General features: G+C 36.5%; 1 protein-coding gene across 1 annotated transcript in view; it reads left to right on the top strand.

Moving 5' to 3' along the window:
- LOC149817144 (serine/threonine-protein kinase BSK1-like) overlaps window positions 1-22,887 on the top strand; it is a 91,804-nt gene that overhangs the window by 13,239 nt on the left and 55,678 nt on the right. Inside the window, exons 3-4 of the mRNA XM_089986624.1 lie at window positions 5,829-5,962; window positions 7,429-7,534. Coding sequence (XP_089842750.1) covers window positions 5,829-5,962; window positions 7,429-7,534 — 240 coding nt within the window. The remainder of the gene's footprint in view (window positions 1-5,828; window positions 5,963-7,428; window positions 7,535-22,887) is intronic.

The following is a 22,887-nucleotide window of genomic DNA, read 5'->3' on the forward strand; positions in this document are numbered from 1 at the left end:
TTTCATATTTGTCTACATATCCAAAACAGATAAAATTCGACAACTTCTAATAAAAATCAGATTTTTAGGCAACTTAAAAAAATTAAATCAATTCTGGGACCAGACTTTTCACATAAACTGGTTTAGATTTAACATAGTGGAACAAATTCTGATTTATCCCATCCTCCAGAAAATCAGATTTGATTAGCCATATATGACCCAGTTTTTATTTAGTCAAGGAAATCAGATTTCTAGTTTAAACAGAAACTTAGATTTGAGTGAAAATTCAGATGTCTCTCTCAATAAAATCCCAGCTGTAACAACTGTTAAAAATCAGCACATAACAATAAATCTAAAGCTCAGTTACATACTATATATACATACTTTAGAGCAGAGTATGCGCATGGATCTAGAATTTGATAGTTTAGGCTGCAAACTACATGGACATGCATAAAAGAATGCATCGGTTTTATAATAACCTGAGTCAACACAGAAAGTTAAATTGAAAATACATATGGGCAGACTAACATAATCATATTCTTATCCATGGTTCAAAAGTTCAGGAAAATATAGAATGCAGGAACAGACCTGAGAGCCTTCATGTATGAGCAAACCTACTAACTATGAGCAGATCTAACAACTTATCATACATGAACAAAATTAACTAACACGCATGTACTAACGCACATCGAGCTGCTGACATGCCTATTTCAGGGTCAGAGCTCATTTGGATACCTGGCTCACACAAGTCAGGCTTAAACTGAGTCTGACTTGTGGATCAGTTCTTTCTTTTTGAAACAGAATAGGCCCAACCCTCATAAGAGCTGGCCTGACTTGTTAAAAAAAAAAAGAAATCGGAACCGATCCCTATTAGGATCAGTTCCCTGAACCACCATGCTATCCAGTTTTCGAAAATAATTGAGCCCACGTCCCCCATATGCAAAACTCGTTTTTTTTTTTGACACTATCTTGCACAACAACAACAACAACAACAACAACAACAACTACGCCTTCATCCCAAAACAATTGGGGTCAGCGATATGAACCAAAAAAGAAATTCATTTTGGGTCTTCCACATGAATCCTTTTCCTCCAATCATTTCTATCCAACGCCATGTCCTCGGTGAGGTTCAAAGCATTCATATCCTTTCCTATTATCTCCATCCAAGTCTTCCTAGGCCTACCCCGACCTCTTTTAACTAATATATTTTCCCATTTCTCCAACCTTCTAACTGGAGCATCATTAGGCCTTCGCCGAATATGTCCAAACCACCGTAAACGATTCTCTCGCATCTTATTTTCAATTGGTGCAACACCTACCTTCTTACGTATCTCTTCGTTCCGAATCTTATCTTTTATTGTATTTCCACACATCCATCTAAGCATCCGCATCTCAGCTACACTCATTTTTTGAATATGATGTCTCTTGGCAGCCCAACATTCCGTACCATATAGTAAAGCGGGTCTAATAGTCGTCCTATAAAACTTTCCCTTCAACCGCAATGGCATTCTACGATCGCACAACACTCCAGTAGCACTTTTCCATTTCATCCACCCAACCTTTATCCTATGATTTACATCTCCATCAATTTCTCCATACTTTTGAATGATGGATCCCAAATATTTGAAATAATCATTCACCGGTATATCTTGCTCACCAAGCTTCACTACACTCCCATCACTACTTCGTTGCTTACTAAACCGACATTCCATATATTCAGTCTTACTCTTACTCAACTTAAAACCTCTAGCTTCCAATGTCTGTCTCCATAATTCTAACTTAGCATTAACCCCAGTTCTAGACTCATCAATCAAAACAATATCATCAGCAAACAACATACACCACGGTACATTTTCTTGGATTGATCTCGTAAGCTCATCCATCACTATCGCAAATAGGAAAGGGCTTAAAGCAGATCCTTGATGTAACCCAACCGTTATCGGAAAATTGGTTGTCACCCCTCCACAAGTGCGGACATTGGTTACTACTCCTTCATACATATCTTTAATTATACTAATGTACTTGAGAGAGACACCTTTCTTCATCATTGTCCACCAGAGAACGTCCCTAGGTACTCTATCGTATGCCTTCTCTAAATCAATAAAAACCATATGCAAATCTTTGTTCCTCTCTCTATATCTTTCAATAAGTTGTCTAAGAAGATGTATAGCTTCCATAGTTGATCTTCCAGGCATAAAACCAAATTGATTCTCCGATATCATGACAACCTTCCTCAACCTAGACTCAATCACCCTCTCCCAAAGTTTCATAGTATGACTCATGAGTTTTATACCACGATAGTTTGTGCAATCTTGTATATCACCCTTATTCTTATATAAAGGCACCAAAGTACTCTTCCTCCACTCATTAGGCATCTTATTTGTTCGCCAAATCAAGTTAAAAAGATTTGTCAACCATTCTAAACCTTTCTCTCCCAAGCATTTCCAAGCCTCGATAGGTATACCATCTGGGCCAACTGCCCTTCTTGATTTCATTTTCTTCAAAGCCTCTGCAATTTCTTTCTTTTGAATCTTGCGCATGAAGTCACGATTTATCTCATGAAAAGGAATGGAGAAGTCTCCAAGATCTTGAGCATGACTATCATTAAATAGCTTATCAAAATAATCTTTCCATCTCTCCTTAATCTCCTCATCTTTGACTAAAACCTTTTGCGTTTCATCTTTGATACATCTAACCATACCCAAATCCTTCGATTTCCTATCTCTCATCTTTGCAAGCCTATAAATATCCTTCTCGCCTTCTTTGGTATCCAACTTGTCATAAACCTCCTTATATACCTTAGCCCTCGCGTTTCGAACAACTTTTTTAGCTTCCTTCTTTGCTATCATATACTTCTCCAAATTCTCATTATCACGACTCTTACTTAGATTTCTATAACACTCTCTTTTAACCTTAATAGCTAATTTGACATCCTCGTTCCACCATGATGTATCCTTACCTAGTGGTGCACCGCCTTTAGACTCACCCAATACCTCCTTAGCTACTTTTCTCATACCACCCGCTATCTTATTCCACATTGATTCTGAATCCTCCTCGAGACACCAATCAACTTCCTTAACTACCTGCTCTACAAACATTCCTTGTTTAGCTCCTTTCAGTGCCCACCACTTAATTCTAGGATCTATCCTATGTCTATCCCTTTTGCGGCATTGTCTAATTCTAAGATCTAAAATTAAGACTCTATGTTGTGTAGCTATACTTTCTCCTGGTATAACCTTACAATCGATGCAACAACCCCTATCTCTCTTTCTAAGTAGGAAAAAATCTATTTGACTCGTATTAACCCCACTTTTAAATGTTACTATGTGAGACTCCCTCTTCCTAAACCAAGTGTTTGCTAAGATCATATCATAGGACAAACAAAAATCTAAAATCCTTTCTCCACTTTCATTTCTTTCTCCTATACCATAGCCTCCATGGATATTCTCAAATCCATCCCTACTAATGCCTACATGTCCATTAAGGTCACCGCCGATGAAAAGCTTTTCTCCATAAGATGTCTCTTGTACTACTCCATCTAAATCTTCCCAAAATTGATGCTTAATGGAATCATCTAAACCTACTTGAGGTGCATAAACACTAATAATATTAATAATATCCGTACCTAATACTAATTTAATAAGTAAAATTCTATCACCCTTCCTACGGACCTCAACTACATTATCTATAAACTGACGACTCATAACAATCCCTACTCCATTCCTATTCCTATTTATTCCTGTATACCAAATCTTATATCCCCAAGGTTCTATCACTTTAGCTTTCTCACCTACCCATTTGGTCTCTTGAAGACATAAAATATCAATCTTTCTCCTACACATAACATCTACTAACTCTACCAACTTACCAGTTAAAGACCCTATGTTCCAAGTGGCTAACCTAATTTTATGGTCTTGGACTAACTTCTTTACCCCCACCCGTCCAACAAAGTGAGGGAACCCTTGCCTATTTGACACCACACCCGGGCGCCGGTGTGACGCGTCGCTTCTGGGCGACGACCTAGCAACCCTTGCACATTTATCACTGCCTTCGGGCCTAGAGAGTACAGCGCGTCGCTCAGTAGGGAACGCCCCAACGAAATTCTCATATTGGTTCATTTTCATAGGATATGACAAAGTTTTTATGCTGGCTGTCACAGGCCTACCGCAACCCTCCTCCTTTATCCGGGCTTGGGACCGGCAGTGTATAACTACACAGGCGGAGTTTGACACTATCTTGCACATAAAGAAAAATTACAGAATAGTGTGTGGTTCCTGTCCACACACATACAGAAAAATAATGATAGGTCTTCATGTGGTCATGTCAACACACACGTAGGAATAAATATATGCGTGTATTAAACCCCACCAAAATTTACACAGATTTGTATTAAACCCAACCAGAAATTCAGATTTCCAAAACTGGTTCAGCAAAAGAAACATAGATTTTTATCTTAAACCCAAATCCAGTATAAACACTGATTTAAAAGTTTATAAATCCACTGTGTACCTAGTTCAAGAAAAGAAAACACACACACACACGTCTCTCTCTCTCTCTCTCTATATATATATATATATATAATGTATGTATAAACCCATTGCGAACCCTGTTCAAGAACGCAGAAAAATGCATATATATATATATATATATATATATATATATATATATATATATATATATATATATATATATATATATATATATATATATAGCTGCGAACCCTGTTCAAGAACAAAAAAATGCAGACACACACACACATATATATATTATGGTAAGCAAAACTTAAGCACAACAATAAATCATAATGAAACTTAATCCTTTTAGGCTTATCAAACCCAAATCAGACAGGGAACGATCAAAGAATCATGATTCGGAAGATCAGAATCTGTGCAAAAAACAAAGATTTGATGCTCTTGTTATCCATGCATGATTTGATCCATGCTAAATCCCTCGATCTATCAGAAAAAGAGAACCCGTACCTTGTTTTCTTGCTGCGTAAAAGAAACAAAAGCTGGGGAAGGAGAACACGTTGGAGGAGGTGACACCCTCTCTCTCTCTTCCGCTCTCTCAAAACTAATGTTGAGAGAGAGGCTCTCTCTCAAGTTTTATAACATGAGAGGGCCTCCTCTAGGAGGTGACGCCCCTCTCAATTAGGATAGGGTTCTATAAAGAAATAGAACTCCTTCCTATTCTATCTTCTTTAAATATATATATATATATATATATATATATTTATGTGTATATACTTTCTTTATCATAAAGTTTTAAATTTGTTATTTATTTTAAAGACTAAATTATCCTATTATGGATGGACCATGGGTCTTGGCTGATGGACCCATGACCCATGTCCAGATCCATATTGACGTCAACCCCTATATATATATATATATATATATAGGTCCCAGCCAATGGATACTGGACCATGTCCAGATCCATATTAACGTCAGCCCCTATATATATAGGTCTCGGCCAATGGATCCTGGACCATGTCCAGATCCATATTGACGTTATCCCATATATACTCATGTGTATATATATATATATATATATATATATATATATATATAAATTGGCATTAATTTAAGCAACACAATACATATATGAATAAATTTTTTGTTTATTAATCTATAACTTGGCAAAAATTTGCGAGATATTACACTCATGCAAGAAAAATTTCAGCTGTGTTTGTTTTTGAATGACATACATTTGCTTCAATTGAATGTTGTCCTACAATAAATTTCGGAAGTGAGTGATCTTAATTTTTGTTATTTTGCGGGTATTCACATAGTATATTGGAGTAAATTGTCCAATTCTCTCTATTCTTTTTTTCTTTTATAATCTTTTGGCAGGGGAAAAGCAAACAATTGAGTGGTCTATGAGGATAAGGGTTGCCCTTTACATTGCTGAAGCATTAGAATATTGTAACAACGAGAGCCGGCCGCTTTATCATGATCTAAATGCTTACAGAGTTCTTTTTGATGAGGTAATCATTTTTTATATTATATAAATCTCTCCCTCACTTTCTCTCTATGTGTGTGTGTTTTTGCTTGTTTTTAATTTTTTATCTCCACTACTTGAAAATGGTAGCTTCATTAATTTATTTTGATATGGTTTGGAGCTGAACTTTATGATAAGGTTTTTCCAATATATGAGGCAAAATGACAAAGAAGTCCACTTTAGTCTCCATATGTATCTTTCCTTGTTTATTCTAATGGTCTTATGTCTATTTCTTGGTGCGCTGGTCTTTGTTTCTATGGCTTTTCCATAAGCTCAAACCACACAGAGGTCATTGGAATGTAGATTGCTTTATGGAAAAATGATGTCTATCTAATAACCCAAACTGCAGTTTTTTTCTTGATCATTGACTCAAAATCTAGCTTAGTTAGTTATAAGCCAAGTAGTTGAAGCTTATGAGGCATTCAGGTTGATGTTTGCTTCTACTTGTTGAGGCTGAACATCAATCTAATCCATATTTGCTTTGAAAATGGAGCTTCAAACCTTGTTAAAAATCGGCAATATATGCTATGTCCTGAAACTGTTATATACTTAGTAGGCATAAGGATATGGAGTGTGTAAACACTAGTAAAATCTAACAAAAATCTGGATGCTGCTTGCGCATGCACGTTCATGCACAGTGCACACACACACATATATATGTATATGTAGGGCCACTAGAATATGAGAACTACCATGTGAACCAAGATTTTCATGGTTTTTTTTATTCTTTTCACTTATGACGCCTAATCTGGATTTTTTAAGTCTTGGAAATTAATGGCTCAGAATTTTCATAAATATTCAGGCATCTAAAAATTATATTTTTTTCATCTAAAACACATGATCCAACTGTTGATTCCTAGATTCACCTTGCTGAACACATCTTTATGGTCGGATTTGCAAAAAAAAATGTCAGAAATGCCTAGTTCACATGGTAGTTCTCATATTCTACTGGCCCTATATATATATATATATATATATATATATATATATATATATATATTGGTGAGGCAAAATCCCATGATATAATAGGGTTATATGTTAAATCTAAAATACTGGAAAAATCTCATCATTAAAAAAGAAAAGAAAAAATAGAAATTGAAAATAAAGAAAAAAAATAAAAAGTTAAATGAAGAAGCCCAAAAATGACCAGAACATACCCCAATAGAAACCCCTAATATAACCCTTAAAAACTTCTTTTGCTTTCCTAAACTATTCCTTAAAATAATTTCAAAAGACTTGTTATACTTTTAATTTAGTCTTTTACTGTTAGTTTGGTTAGCAAATAGTAGAAGTTCATGCTGACCTGCATTTTGAGAACTTTAATCTGAACATGATTTTGTAAGCTTGATTAGGCATCAATTCTTTTGCTTAAGCATCATTTCATTCTTTATTTTGGAAGAAATAAATCATTTCTATTTAGTTTTTTTGTAATGTAATCTGGTTCTTTTATAGGATGGTAATCCCCGATTGTCATGCTTCAGCCTTATGAAAAATAGCCATGATGGAAAAAGTTATAGCACAAATCTTGCAGATACCCCTCCTGAATTCCACAGAACTGGTAACATTTTATTCTTTGTTTGATTCATTTTTCATTCTTTTCCCATATCATGAGCTGATAATGATATCTTTATGAACTATGTCACTTGGATACGGATGTGGGAGCAGGAAATGATGCGGATACACTTAGCACAATACAATAATTTTCAAAAATTAGGACACGGACACAGATAATTTTCAAAAATTAGGACACAGGGACACAGCTGTACACACACATAGATGTATTTATATCTAAGTATAAAACAACATTTTTAACAATTTTAAATCACTACATGTGGCAGACCTGAGGGGGTAGCGTAGTTGGAATGGGCCTCGGCTGTTAGACGATCTGCCGGGGTTTGATTCCCACGGGTGTTATTCCCCTTGCATAAGCCAAAGCCGGTGGCTCCCTAGGGTCAAGGGGTGCACCCAGGTTTACACCCCTATGGGGTGGTTCTCCCATTTCTATATGGAAAAAAATCACTACATTTATGAACATCAAATAATGAAACTAAATTGAAATGTAATGTAATTGATGACAAATTTTAAAAGAAAACCAACTCGAGTCAATATGAAATAAGTAAATAAGATCATAAAAGAAAATAGATAAAGTTAATGACACAATGTTGACTGCGCGTGAAACTGTTTTGACTATGTCGAAGTGTCATATCGTGTCCGTGTGTCGTGTTGTGTCATGTTGATACTGTTAAATATGTATATGTAAATGAATATATTTCTGTACTGTATTGTACCACTTGTACAGCATACTGTACTGTATTGTACTATTGTACTGTATTGTACATCATACTGTACTGTATTGTACTATTGTACTGTATTGTACCACTCGTACAACATATAAATATCAATGGAAAGGGGAGAAGACATCACGCCCAACATTTTTTTCTGTCTTCCCTCTTACCTCTCTCTCTATCTCTTGCTACGATAGTAAGGTGACTCCCACATCTGATTTCTCACATGGTATCAGAGCCAAGGGCGTGGTAATCACGATCATCTGGAAGGCCCCTAAGGACCTTGACGTGCGTTTTTGGGCGTTCTCAAGGAAAGTGTTTCATCTTTTCTCTGTTGTTTCTCCGTTGAATCACTATATTTCGACGTCGTTTCTTCATTTCCTCATATCGTGCATCTTTTCCTTCTTACATATTCTGTTATCCCCAATTTTATCAACCCTAATTTCTGTTTTCCCCAAATTTGGGAACCCTCATTTCTCAAAAGTGCCTCTTTTCTCAAACTTCTTGTGATTTCTTATCTATTTCTTGCAATATAGTTGATAAATCGTACATTCTGCACGATTAACTAAAAAATCGTGATTTCCAAAACTCAAAAATTTCTGTCCGTACGGTTCTGTCCGTACAACCTACGAATTTCTGTCGTGCTGTTTGATTCATCTTTGATCTTCTTCCTTATGGATTCTAAAATCAGCCCCGGATTTCTTTCTCAACTTGTTTCTCACAAATTAACTCATGATAACTACTTACTTTGGAAACGCCAAATTCTGCCGTTTATCCGAAGTCATGGTCTTTCCGGGCATCTGGATGGGGGATCACCCGCCCCACCTATGACTATTACGCAAGAGGTAACTGGTAATGATGGGAAGGTGAGTTGCATTGCTATTCCAAATCCTGCGTATGATGTTTGGTTTCAGAAGGACCAATCTGTGGTTGCCTATTTGACTGCCACGTTATCTGATCGTATATTACAAACTATCTCTGACCATTTTACTGCTGCAGAACTATGGAGACATCTTGCTCACTCTTATTCACAGGTTTCTGAATCACGTGCACTTCAACTGAAATGGCAGTTCCAATCTATGCGAAAGGGAACTAAGACCATTACTGAATTTCTAGGGGATATCAAAATTATCATTGATCAGTTGGCCGCTATTGGATATCCTGTTTCTGACAGAGATGTTGTTCAGCAGGTATTGGGAAGCCTTGGGCCCCAATATCGTATGTTTTGCACTGCATTACAGGTTGCCTCTACACTTCCATGCTTTGAGGATTTACAGGCCAAACTCCTACAGTATGAAGTTAGTTTGACTCAAGATCATCTTATTGATGATCCTCATCCTGTCATGTTTACATTTGGGTCTACCTCATTTCGTCCACCTGCTGCTCATATGGGCCGTGGAGGACTCCTTCCTACTCCTACTGCTCCACCTGCCACTAGAGGTACCCGTGTCCCTACTTGCTTCCATTGCAACAAGCGTGGCCATGTGAAAGCAGATTGTTGGCACAACCCACAGAATCGCAACAAGGCAGGGAGGCCAGGACCAAGAGCTGGACAGATGAATGTTAGACAGTTTCAGGGGCAGCCGCAGGGAAATTTTCGAGCACATCAGGGTACTGATCAGGGACAGAGTGCAGGGTTGCCACATGATGTGCAACAAATTCTGATGACTGCATTTAACAACATGAATTTGCGTCAGAATGATGATGGAGTTTGGTATATTGATTCTGGAGCAGCCGCACATGTTACTTCTGATGCAGGTAAACTTTTCAACATGGTTCCTTATATTGGCACTGGCACTATTGTCACGGGAGATGGTTCCCACCACCCTATTTCTCATACTGGAAATGCATCTCTCTCTTTGTCACAATCTACACTACCATTGAAAAATGTCTTACTCACTCCTGCCATTGAGAAAAACATTTTATCTGTTTCTAAATTGGTTGATGAAACAAATTCATCCATGGAATTTACTCCGTCTTCTGTTTGTCTTAAGGACCTTCGAACCAAGAAGATGCTCGCTAAGGGTGAACGACGCGAAAACATGTACGTCTTCGAAGCAGCCCCCGGGACTTTGAAGACGTCATCTACCGTGTCTCCATCTTTTCCTGCTTATTTGAGTCAGTCTTCTTCTGTTATGCAATGTAATAAGCCAGTTTCTTGGCATCGTCGGTTAGGTCATTGTAGTCAAGGGTTCCTTGACAAATTGTCTTCTCAGGGTTTTATTCCCAAAGTCAAATTAGATCATAAGTGTCCTAGTTGTAATGTCTGCAAGAGTCATGTACTTCCCTTTCAAAGTATCAATAAAAGAGCTTCCAAGCCATTTGAAATTATTCACTCTGATGTTTGGGGCCCAGCTCCTGTTTCATCTCTATCTGGCTCTCGTTATTATGTGTTATTTCTTGACTCTTTCACTCGTTACACTTGGATTTACTTTATGAAATCTAAATCTGAAGTGTTCAAACTTTTCAAACAATTCCATGCTCTTGTTCAGAACCTTTTCAATTCAAATATCACTTATTTCCAGTGTGATGGTGGTGGAGAATACATATCTCATGATTTTAGTGAATATTTAAAGGACCATGGCATCACACGTAACTCCTCTTGTCCTTACACTCCACAACAGAATGGAGTAGCAGAACGTAAGCATCGGCATATTGTTGAAACCGCGTTAAGTATGATGCACAATATTGATATTTCTTTCTCTCTTTGGACTGAGGCCTTTCACACTGCAGTGCATATCATTAACAGGTTGCCTATGGAATTATTAGGAGATCAGTCTCCTTATTATTTGCTTCACGGTTCTCACCCTTCTTATGATGATTTGCATGCTTTCGGATGCATTTGTTATGTCCATGTGGATCATTCTTTACGTAACAAGTTTCAGGACAAAGCAGTTCAGTGCAGATTTCTGGGATATGCCGATGGGTATAAAGGATATAGATGTTATGATCCTATTTTGGGTAAGATTAAGGTGTCTAGAAATGTTGTTTTTGATGATGACCATTTCAGCACTTGTGATACTTCTCAGGTATATGAGCAAACTACTTATGATCCATGGCTTTGTGATACTTTGCTATATGACTCTATCAGAGATCCTGTTGTTGATGAACCAATTCAGTTTGAAGCAGACAACTCCATCATCCAGGATGCACCTTCACGGTTTTCAGGTTTGGTTTATGCCCGTCGAGGAGCCCCTTCAACTCCATCTCACGAGGCTCCCCCTCTTCGACGATCCACACGTGAAAGGCATCCTATCCATCGTTGGGTTAGTTACAACAATTTTTCTCTTGACTTTCAGTTGTTTCTAACCAATGTGGCCAAAGAGAAAGAGCCGTCTACTTTCCATCAGGCAGCCCATTCTCGAGCTTGGGTTGAAGCTATGAACGAAGAAATGACAGCACTTCATGAATGTCATACATGGGATATTGTTCCTCGACCTGTTGATAGAAATGTTGTTGGTTCCAAATGGGTTTACAAGATCAAGCGTAAACCAGATGGTAGCATTGAAAGATATAAAGCTCGCCTTGTTGCACGCGAATTCACACAACAATATGGGCAAGATTATGAGGAAACTTTTAGCCCTGTTGTCAAAATTGGCACCATTCGTGTGATCCTCACTTTGGCACTTCAGCATGGTTGGTCTCTTAGCCAGTTGGATGTCAAGAATGCGTTCCTACATGGGGACTTGAAGGAAGAGGTGTATATGGAGCAACCTCCTGGATATAGTGAACATGATGCGGCTACATGGGTTTGTAAATTGAGAAGGTCTCTTTATGGTTTAAAACAGACATCTCGGTCTTGGTTTGAGAGTTTCTCCATGGAAATTCAGCAGCATGGCTTTTCTAAGAGTATACTTGATCATTCTTTATTTATGTATAAGAATGATCATGTTACTACTTGGGTTCTTATATATGTTGATGACATCATTATCACTGGGAGTGATGATGCACATATTGCCTTGGTCAAGTCTTTACTCATGGCCAAATTCAAGATGAAGGACTTAGGCCCATTGCGATACTTCTTGGGAGTTGAAGTCGATAGACAAGATGATCGACTCACTCTAAGTCAACACAAGTATACTCTTGACATTCTTCACACCACTGGTATGATTAATTGTAAACCTCTCAGCACCCCATCTGTCTTAAATCATAAGTTTAGTGCAAAAGAAGGCCAATTATATCATGATTCCACTTTATATCGCCGCATTGTTGGTATGTTGCAATATCTTACATTTACAAGACCTGACATTGCTTATGCTGTAAATCAAGCATCTCAGTTTATGCATGCTCCCACTGATTGTCATATGGAATGTATTAAGCGTATTCTCAGATATCTGAAAGAGACTATTGGAGATGGATTGCTCTATCACAAAGATGAAAGCTTCACTACAGGACACCGTTTACTTACATATTGTGATGCAGATTGGGGTGGGGACCCTGATGAGCGTAGGTCGGTTTCAGGATATTGTGTTTTTATTGGCCCAAATATTGTCACTTGGAGTAGTAAGAAACAAAAGGCCATTGCTAAATCCAGCACTGAGGCAGAGTACAGGGCAATGGCAGCAGGGACAGCTGATGTCACTTGGGTACGGCATCTTCTTCAAGAGTTGAATGAACCTATCTCTTCCTCTCTGCTTTTATGTGATAATCAAAGTGCCATTAATATTTCTTTTAACCCTATTCATCATTGTCGCACGAAGCACATTGAGATTGATCAGCATTTTGTTAGACAAAAGATTGAAACAGAAGAAATTGAGGCTTCGTATGTCAGATCAGAAGACCAAGTAGCAGACATCTTCACCAAAGGATTGGTTAGTCATCAATTTTGGTTACTTAAGGGCAAATTGAGCATGATTGAAGATCATCCTCAACTTGAGGGAGGCTGTTAAATATGTATATGTAAATGAATATATTTCTGTACTGTATTGTACCACTTGTACAGCATACTGTACTGTATTGTACCACTTGTACAGCATACTGTACTGTATTGTACTATTGTACTGTATTGTACCACTCGTACAACATATAAATATCAATGGAAAGGGGAGAAGACATCACGCCCAACATTTTTTTCTCTCTTCCCTCTTACCTCTCTCTCTATCTCTTGCTACGATAGTAAGGTGACTCCCACATCTGATTTCTCACAGATACGGGCTATGCATGCTAAGGGTCTCTGTGACATAGTTTATGAATTTAATTTACGCTCTTCTATTCAACTGATGACAGTAGAGGAACATTATGGGTCTAGTTCAACTTGTTAAGGAAAAAAGTTAATTGTACTCTTGATGATATTGGATAGTTTCCCCTGTTCATTGCTGATACATTGGTTTCATGCTTGGTTATTTGTGTTAAACACAACTTATTTTGGGGCTTTCTTTTTATCTCCTCGGGAAATTGATCTGTAAGGGGTATTTTTTTATCCAAAGATAGCACTTAACTTCACTATTTCTCCATGTAGGTCCATAGGGTGTCTCAAGTTTCTTATACTTGGCATATTTCCGTGGTGCTTTATTTGATTTCATCTATTTTGTTTGTCAAATTCCTAGCACAACTTTCTTTTGTGTGGTCACAAATATATGCCTCCTGATAATAGCCAAGGAATTTTCTCAACATAAGCATAAGTTGTTTCCCTCAAGAATATCTTAGGTATTTTTATACATAAGAATAAAAATGAAAAAAATAAAAAAGTTGTAAACCTTTTGGAAAATCAACTTTTTGTTTCTTTTTTTTGTCCCTTATTCTTTCTCTTCTCTTCTTTCTTGCTTCCTTTTATGTTTTTCTTTCATTCTTTCTCCTCTTCTCTTCTTCTTTCCCTTCACTGTTTTCTTCCTTTATCCTTGTTCTTTTCTTCTTCCTTCCATCTTTCTTTTAAACCTTCCGTTGGTGAAACCCAAAATTGATAAGTCTAAGTAACGAAATGTGCCTCTGATATATATATATAGTTGAGCTGGGGGTTAACTCCTGTGGGGTTCGAACCTGAGATTCCTTGGTTATGCTAGTGCAACTTAAAAATCCAGCTATCTTAGTTGACCCCTTGGCATCAAATAGCATAAAGACATCATTTGGTGTCGAGAATGACTCTGGTTTTGGAAAATCCCAAACCCAACACTTTACATTAATCTATTTGGGGTTCATGCAAAATACTCCATAATACTCAACTTTCTATGGATGATTTTTGTCAAGATATCATTACAATTAATAAACAATGACATGTATTTTTCAAAAACTTTTGATCCCTTCTTTTTTCAAAATAATTTAATATGGTATGAATTTCAATACTTCACAATTGTTTAAAAAAATCTTTGAATTATTTTTTGTGGCAAATCAATTGAAAATTTATTGGCTGTATCATTTTTTAAAAATAAATAAATAATTTTTTTATTTATGACAGGGAGAAACCACCCCTGAGATGGAGACCTAGTCGCATTGGACTTAGCCTGTCGTACGTATGGTCGTTGTCCCAGTAGCATAGAACTCAGTGGTGCACCCGTCGCCCCTAGGGAGTTGCCTTGCTTCGGCTAATTAATGGGGTGACACACCCATGGAAATGGAACCTCAAGCACCTCTCTAGCGGCCTAGCTCCCCCACCCCCCCACTACGCCAAATCCCTTTGAAATTTTTATTCACACTTTAAACCCCTTAAAAATTGTTTTTTCTAAAGTTTTTCGAAAATGTAGTTATGCTTACTCTTTTTTGGTGATAAATTTGTAGTGTTATCTTGATAATTGTTTTTGGATTTTTTTCTTTTAGTTTATTGTAATGTTTTAGTTTTCATCTTACATGAAAAAAAATGTTTAAAAACATAGTACAATGATACACATGTCAGGAAATAGTGCGGATTCCAATGCACTCCATGATGATCTCCAAGCCTCAAAACATTATACATTTAAACAACAAACTTAAGAATTAAAAGACACATCAAAATGTAAATAAATAATTTTATTCATAATGGATATTAAAAAAATACAAAATAAAATTACATTCAAGCTTCACTACAATGCACTCAAAGAAAAAAAAATAATACACAACCCTAATACTAACCATCACTCTCTCATCTTTATAAAGGCACCTACCCACCTATATTTATAGAGAAAGCTAGAGAAGAGGAAGAGAGAAGTTAAAAAGAGGGAAAGAGAGCTCCCAAAGGCTAGAATTCTAGCCATTGGGAGTTAGTCAAGCTAGTTTGACTAGCTCCCAACGGCTAGAGTTCTAGTCGTTAGGAGCAAGTCAAGGCTAGTTTGAGTTGACTCCCATATATATAATATATTATTATATTATATATATTAAACAATATATATATACTTATATTACATTAATCTTAACACCTCTCCTCAAACTTGTAAGTTTGAAATTACACAAGATGTTTTCATAGACTTCATCAAGTTTTTCCATTTGGTGCCTCTTCAAGGGGTGCTCAATCATATGCTCTATTACATAAAGAATCTTTAGTATCATCAATCCTTGATATTCTTGAAATGTCTTTAGAATCATTCATACCACCAATACTTGAAGAACCAGTAAAGAGAGCAAAAACAAAAGCAATCTAATAAGAAATAATTATACTTATATATATATATATATATTCTATTATGAAGAGAGGATGGCCAAGCACAAAAACATAAGATACTTTCAAAATAAGTCAATTTAACATTTTTTCAAAATCATTTAAAGTAAGAATTTTGAACCGTCCTTAACTACAAACATGATAGTCATTGATAAACTCAACTATAATAGAATAATAGTAAGAGAGATGCAAACATGAAAATCATGCACATATATATTTATCACAAAAAAACATTAATGTATAACAATCATAGATTTTTATCATTATTAATACTACGAAGGAATAAGTCAATAACAAATCATCTTTATACAACAAAAGATATAAATAAGCATGGATCAATTAGAAGCAATATTTAAACTATCAACTAATGCATATATGAATGAACTATGCAATAATTTAAAACCAATGAAGAAGTCACATATGAACCAATAAACAATCTTTCAAGAACACATGCTTGAAAATAAACAAAAATAAAGGAATCCCATTGAGGATTCACACAAATATAATAGAAGTGCCCAAGCACTCAAGAGTAATCAAATGCACACAATAGCCACTATGGGCATACACACAAAATTTTACTAATGAAATGCTTAGAAAAGCATATAATAAAATATGTAAAATTACAAAAACAAGGTGCAAAAGCACTTACAAGTCCAAGAGTAGACAATACAAAGGCATAAAGATGTAATATAAGCACAAAAGTGCAAAAGCGCAAGTTCACTATAGGACAACACAAAGGGCAACACAAACAAGTAAAAAATATGTTCTTTAATGAATATATGCTTGAAAGAGTATAAACTTATACAAATTATGCAAAATAATCAATCATGGAATAACTCATGCAACTAAAGCATAATGCAAAATGCATGAAAGTATTTCAACAACAATTCCTCATAGTGTATCAACGACTAGATTAAGGGTATAATCTCAATGCCAACAAAAGGCTAAAAACACACACGAATGTGTGAATAAATACCTCTTGTCTATATATAATGACACTAAAAACTTAAGTGTATCAACGACTAGATCAAGAGTATAATCAACAAAGGGCTAAAAACACACACTAAGGTGTGAACAAACATCTCTTGTCTACATATAATAACACTTAGATAAGAGGTATAAAAAAGAGAAGACACTCGAGGTAAGAGGGCTTGTAATAAAAACACACTGATGTCATTAATAAGAATATCAATTGTAATCATCTTTCACGATACTATGGTTTAAAAAACAGATAATCATCACAGATAAACAGAGTTATAAGCATTCATAATAATAGTGGCCATACAACAAATGAGTGAAACACCACACTCGGATCCAGAGATCAAACAAGTATGAGTTAGAGCCAAACCATAAGTTGACAGTCTAAACTGACATAAAACAAGGTGCACACAACTCACCCCAACAAATATCTCTCAATCAACAAAGGCATATATGGATTCAGAGACCAAGCAACTATCAATCAGATCCAAGACTGGTGTCAACACGACACACATAAACTTTAATAATTACAGATTGATAAGATAATTTAAGGTGCATACATAACTCACCTCAACGACTAGTTCGAAATTCCAACAATAATGAGTTCAGAGGCCAATCAACCATCAATCAGACCAAGGACGTGTGACAACACGTCACTCATAACCTTTGAAAATCTAGACTGATAAGATGACATGAGGTGCACACACAACTCACCTCAACGGCTAACCCTGACCCAACAACAAGGCCAAGAGAGATGATGCATCATATAAAATTTTGTGATAGACAAATCAAAATGCCATAAAAAGATAATACATACTCACATAATTCAATTTCCAAATAGGTGAGTTCATATCAATTCCGATTTGAAAAGACAACTTTCAAATCAAATAAAAAAAAGTTAGGTAAAAACCTTAGTATAAAAATTAGTGCAATCATATGCACAACAATATGTCAATGGATGCAATTATATGCAATACAAGATGTCTCATGACAATTTTCACAATCTTGAATAAGCAAATAACGAATTATGCCCAATATAAATAGTCTTCATACGGGTGGTAGAATTATGAAGTTTGAGAATCCTTCAAAAGATCATAAATCCACCAATGAGAACCAAGTGCACTAAGCATATCACATAGAAAAGATCAATAAATCTCATTAAAGAGACAAGAACAAATATGACTAAGAAGTATTAGCTAAATCATAAGTCTATTGTGAAGCAATTGAAGAAAATTAAATGAAGATTCCCAAAGAGCTATATAGATCTACATATATCCACATATATATGATCATACTAAACAAGAGATTTTTCTCATAATGTAATATTTTTTAATAAGCATGATGTAGAATATTAATACACGAGAGAGAAATCATAAAAGATAAACACATTTTTTATATGATAACAAGTCATGCTTATGCCTTTCAATAATTAAGGCATATACCAAAAAAAAAAATCTTAAACCAACACGTGTCATTTGAAAATAATCTTTACTTAATAGAGCAATATTGCTCAAATATATATGAAATAACATATTAAAAAAGGCCTCATTAGAAATAGATCGCCATAAAGATTATGCAGATCACATCATAATATATTAAAAAATTTCAAAGATAGTCCATACATATGTTTAGGAATATAAACTTAAGTATTTTTCAAAACACATGATATTATAAGAAGCCACATATTCAACTTGAGAGGATAACTACAAAGGTGTTCTAAAAGAACATGATCACAGATCCCACAAGAGAATACACAATAAGGCACGATATATATAAAAAATTATTTTTGTTCAAATGAAATGAGTGTATAAAATCATATGCAAAATATAGTTTTTCACTACATATATTCATAATCTAAGATATATATGAAAACACCACAATTTCCACATACTTCACAATATATATATATATATATATATTTTAACATAATTTTTTTTTAAAGCTTACCCTACATATAAGAAACAAGAAGCCAAATATACATACCGGAATGCGAAATCTTTGAATACATTTCATTTATTAATATGAATCCTTTTCAAGACCCCGATGCTTTGCTCTGAAACCATGTCAAGTAATGGTGCGGATTCCAATGCACTCCATGATGATCTCCAAGACTCAAAACATTATACATTTAAACAACAAACTTAAGAATTAAAAGACACATATCAAAATGTAAATAAAAAAATTTATTCATAATGGACATTAAAAGAAATACAAAATAAACTTACATTCAACCTCGCTACAATGCACTCAGAAAAAAAAATAATACACAACCCTAATACTACCCATCACTCTCACTTTTACAAAGGCACCCACCCACCCATATTTATAGAGAAAGGTAGAGAAGAGAAGGAGAGAAGAAGTGACAAAGAGGGGAAGAGAGCTTTTGACTTGCTCTTAACGACTAGAACTCTAGCCGTTGGGAGTTAGTCAAGCTAGTTTGACTAGCTCCCAATGGCTAGAGTTCTAGCTGTTGGGAGCAAGTCAAGGCTAGTTTGACTTGACTCCCATATATATTATATATTTATAATATATATAATATATATTATTATAATATATATATATATATATATATATACTTATATTACATTAATCTTAACAATACACACATGCATACATCATGCATGTATGTATATATTTTTGTGTGTATATCTATTTATGTATGTAGATACAAATATGTATGTACTTGTGTCTTTGTGTGTGCATGCACCACACATGCACAAAGTGTGTGCATTGTGTCCATGCATGTGTCTTCTTCAAACCATGGTGACAAAAGTTTAAAACGGAAAAATATTGGCATCCAAAAACTTGCAAGAAATAGAAAATGTTCGAAAAAACTCCGTTTTTTGGCAGAATATTAGCAATAATAAACAGATTAATTTTTTTAATAAATAAAATTTTATGAAGAAATACACAAAATATATTTACAAATAAAACACAATGTTTTTTCATGATAAATAGCCATTAAAATCATAAATATCGTGTTTAAAACATGATATTTATGTTTTTACAAAAAAAATCGTGATATTTTGAAAATATCGCGAGAAATTGCCATTTAAAACTTTAGGCGATTTCTCGCAATATTTTCATGATTCTTCATAAATATCACGGTATGATACTGCTTCAAACCTTCTCTCTGCTTCTGTTAACTAACCCAATAGAGGGAGTGCAATAGGAAATTTTCATTGGACATGTAAGGGTTGTTCAATGTTCTTGGTTGTGATTGTGAAGATGGACGTTATGGCTTGTTAAAGCGTCTTTCACTGAATGGTACATAAATATTCACTTATCAATGAAAATTACTCGGATTTGGTCTTATAGTGTTTCGTTGGCTCCCTGTCTATAACAGGTTTGGCTCATGAGGTTGTATTCCTTTTTAGATCGTAGATTGATAATATCAATTCATAAGTTTAGTCCTTGGATTGAGCTGCATTATTTTGTTTTTGGGTTAAATTGCATATCCAGGACTTGACTTTTCTTTGAATGTTGAGGCATGACTAGTCTACGCACTGAACCAATTCTGGCCAGTAAAAAATGAATATATAAGATTGCCTGGTAGAACCTGTGCCTAATTAAAGCGTTCAGTGTTAAGAGGAGCACCTTGGCTGCTAGACATGCTGTCAAGGTTCGATTCCCATGGGCGTCTTCCTTCTGCGCAATAGGCGCCGGGGCCAGGGGTCCTAGCCTTGGAGTTTTACGCCACCAGTACAACAACCATAGGTATGGCAGGCTGAGCCAGTGCGACCAGGTCTTCTTGCTGGGTGTGGTTTCTTTGGATTATAAAAAAGAAGAGAGGAGCATTCTGTGAACAGTTAAAGCAGGGGTTTGTCGGTGCATTAAGATGTTAGTGACACATGAAACATGTGGATGTGGGTGGGGATGAAGGAAGAGGAATAGGGAACAAAACTGATTCAGGAACATAAGGTTGAGCACATACAAGTGGAATACGTAAAATAGCATGGAGGCAAACATTGGAATTGTGGTGGAAAATGCACATGAGGATGATTTCTCATGGAAAGAGAGCCTTTTGTTGAAGAGCATGATCAATATGACCTTCCAAGTCACGTCAAGACTAGGTTGTAATGCTTTTCTGATCTGTAGAATGGACAGAATGTCACGTGGTCAAACCTAGCTCACAATATTGTTTCTAGTATATCTTCAAAGACTTTTAGGTCATGTTTGAAAGTGGAAAAATGAATTGATAGGAAACGTATGAGTAGAAAAGAAAAAGATGCAGGTTTTTCAGTGATTCCAAACAAATGAAAAAATTTCACATGAAAATTTTCTAAAATCTAAGTTTTTCATATGAAAAATTTCTCCATCTCTGGAGATTGAGAAGTTTTTCATATGATAAGCTGCTCTCTCTCTCTTTCCCTCTCTCTCTACCAATTTGATTTTCACGTCACACAAGCAGAAGATAATTTTTATATGTAAAATTTTTTATGTGAGAATTTCTCAAAGAGTTCTTTTAATGTTTAAGGAAAAAAGGAAAAAAGGGAAAATTTTCAACTTTTAAAAGTTTTAAAACTTTTGGGACAAAGTCAGGATGAATATACCATATTATCATGAGTATCACTCATATTATCATGATGATAATCACTCATGCATTTCTTGGAAATGTTTGAAGCATGCTTTGCTTTGGCGTCTCACTTTTATAATTTATCAATTATGGCATTCTTATTATCATGCATCGGGTCACACCTCCAATACTTAATTGTGTATTGGCAGCTTGCATACGTTTTTTTTTCCTTTTTGGGAATCGTAGTGTTTTTCGTACCCAGTTTTAGTTTGGCTTGTTGGGTTCCTTGGATGGTCAGTGTAACGATCCCAACTCGTACCCATGAAAAAGTGACATTTTTTTTTTAAATCAATTGCGGAAACATTCCCAGAAACTCGGGGCTCTTACAGTTAAATACAACCACCACTACAAGGGATCTTATACTCATCTTTCAAACCAAATCAAACCAAACTTTATTTATTAAAGTGCATGTAATATGAGACATAAGCAAATAAAATGTAAATAAAGCAAAAGGAAGAGCCACACTGTTCAAAAGAATCTGTCAAGCAGTCGTGTAGTCTCCTCGTAGCTCCTCTCAAAGCAAGTCGCCTCACTAAGCATCTGAGACTGCGAAAAACACAAAAGTAGGGGTGTCAGAATCCAAAGAATTCTGTGTACGAATCCCTCTAATAAAACAAATAAGTACAAAGAACATAAGATTAGGGGTGACAATCGGGTCGGGTTGGCGGGTCGTGTAGACGGGTTGGCGGGTCAGCATACCTCAACACGAACCCGACCCGTTTATTAAACGGGTCGGCTGTGGCAAACACGAACCCGACTCATTTATTAAACGGGTAACCCGACCCGACACGGTTAACCCGTTTAATAAACGGGTCGGGTCGGGTAAACGGGTTGGCGGGTCGGGTTCGGGTAAACGGGTAACAAACCTGCGTGAGCTTCGCATTGAGGAGGCCCTCGCTCGCTGTAGGTGCCCTCGGCTGGCGACCGATTCTCAATCGCGAAGATCTCGTCCTTGTACCACATGAACATGATTGTTTCCCCGTTCTGGATGATGACCCTCCTCTACCCCTTGGGCAGCGCAGCAAGCGGAACCACCGGAATCCACTTCCGGCCGTCACCGACGCCAGACGACGGCTCGTCGCCCTGCTGTTCGGAGATAGACACATCCATTGCACAGGCGGGGCCGATCCTGCGCCCGCGCCATCCGACGGAGGCCCGGCGAGGGCCTAAGGCCCCGAGGCGCTTCCCGACCTAGAGCAACGCGGAGCGTGACCTGGGCGACGACGACAATGACTTAGGGTTTCTGGAGACGGAGGCGAGGAGGGAGGAGAGATCAGGAGAGGACGAGGCGGAGGCCATCGATGGACGACCGAGGTGAAGAGGAAGGAGGAAGAGGGAGGGAGAGGGAAGCAAATACATAATATACGGGTTAAACGAGTTGGCATACCCCCTAACACGAACCCGACCAGTTTAATAAACGGGTTAGGCAGGTCGATCTGTTTACGACACGAACCCGTTTAAGCCAAACCCGAACTCGGCTAAGAAGCGGGTTGGCGGGTCGTGTCAGA

Source organism: Nuphar pumila, chromosome 14, assembly GCF_984573655.1.
Source record: "Nuphar pumila chromosome 14, dmNupPumi1.hap1.1, whole genome shotgun sequence".
NCBI lineage: Eukaryota > Viridiplantae > Streptophyta > Magnoliopsida > Nymphaeales > Nymphaeaceae > Nuphar > Nuphar pumila.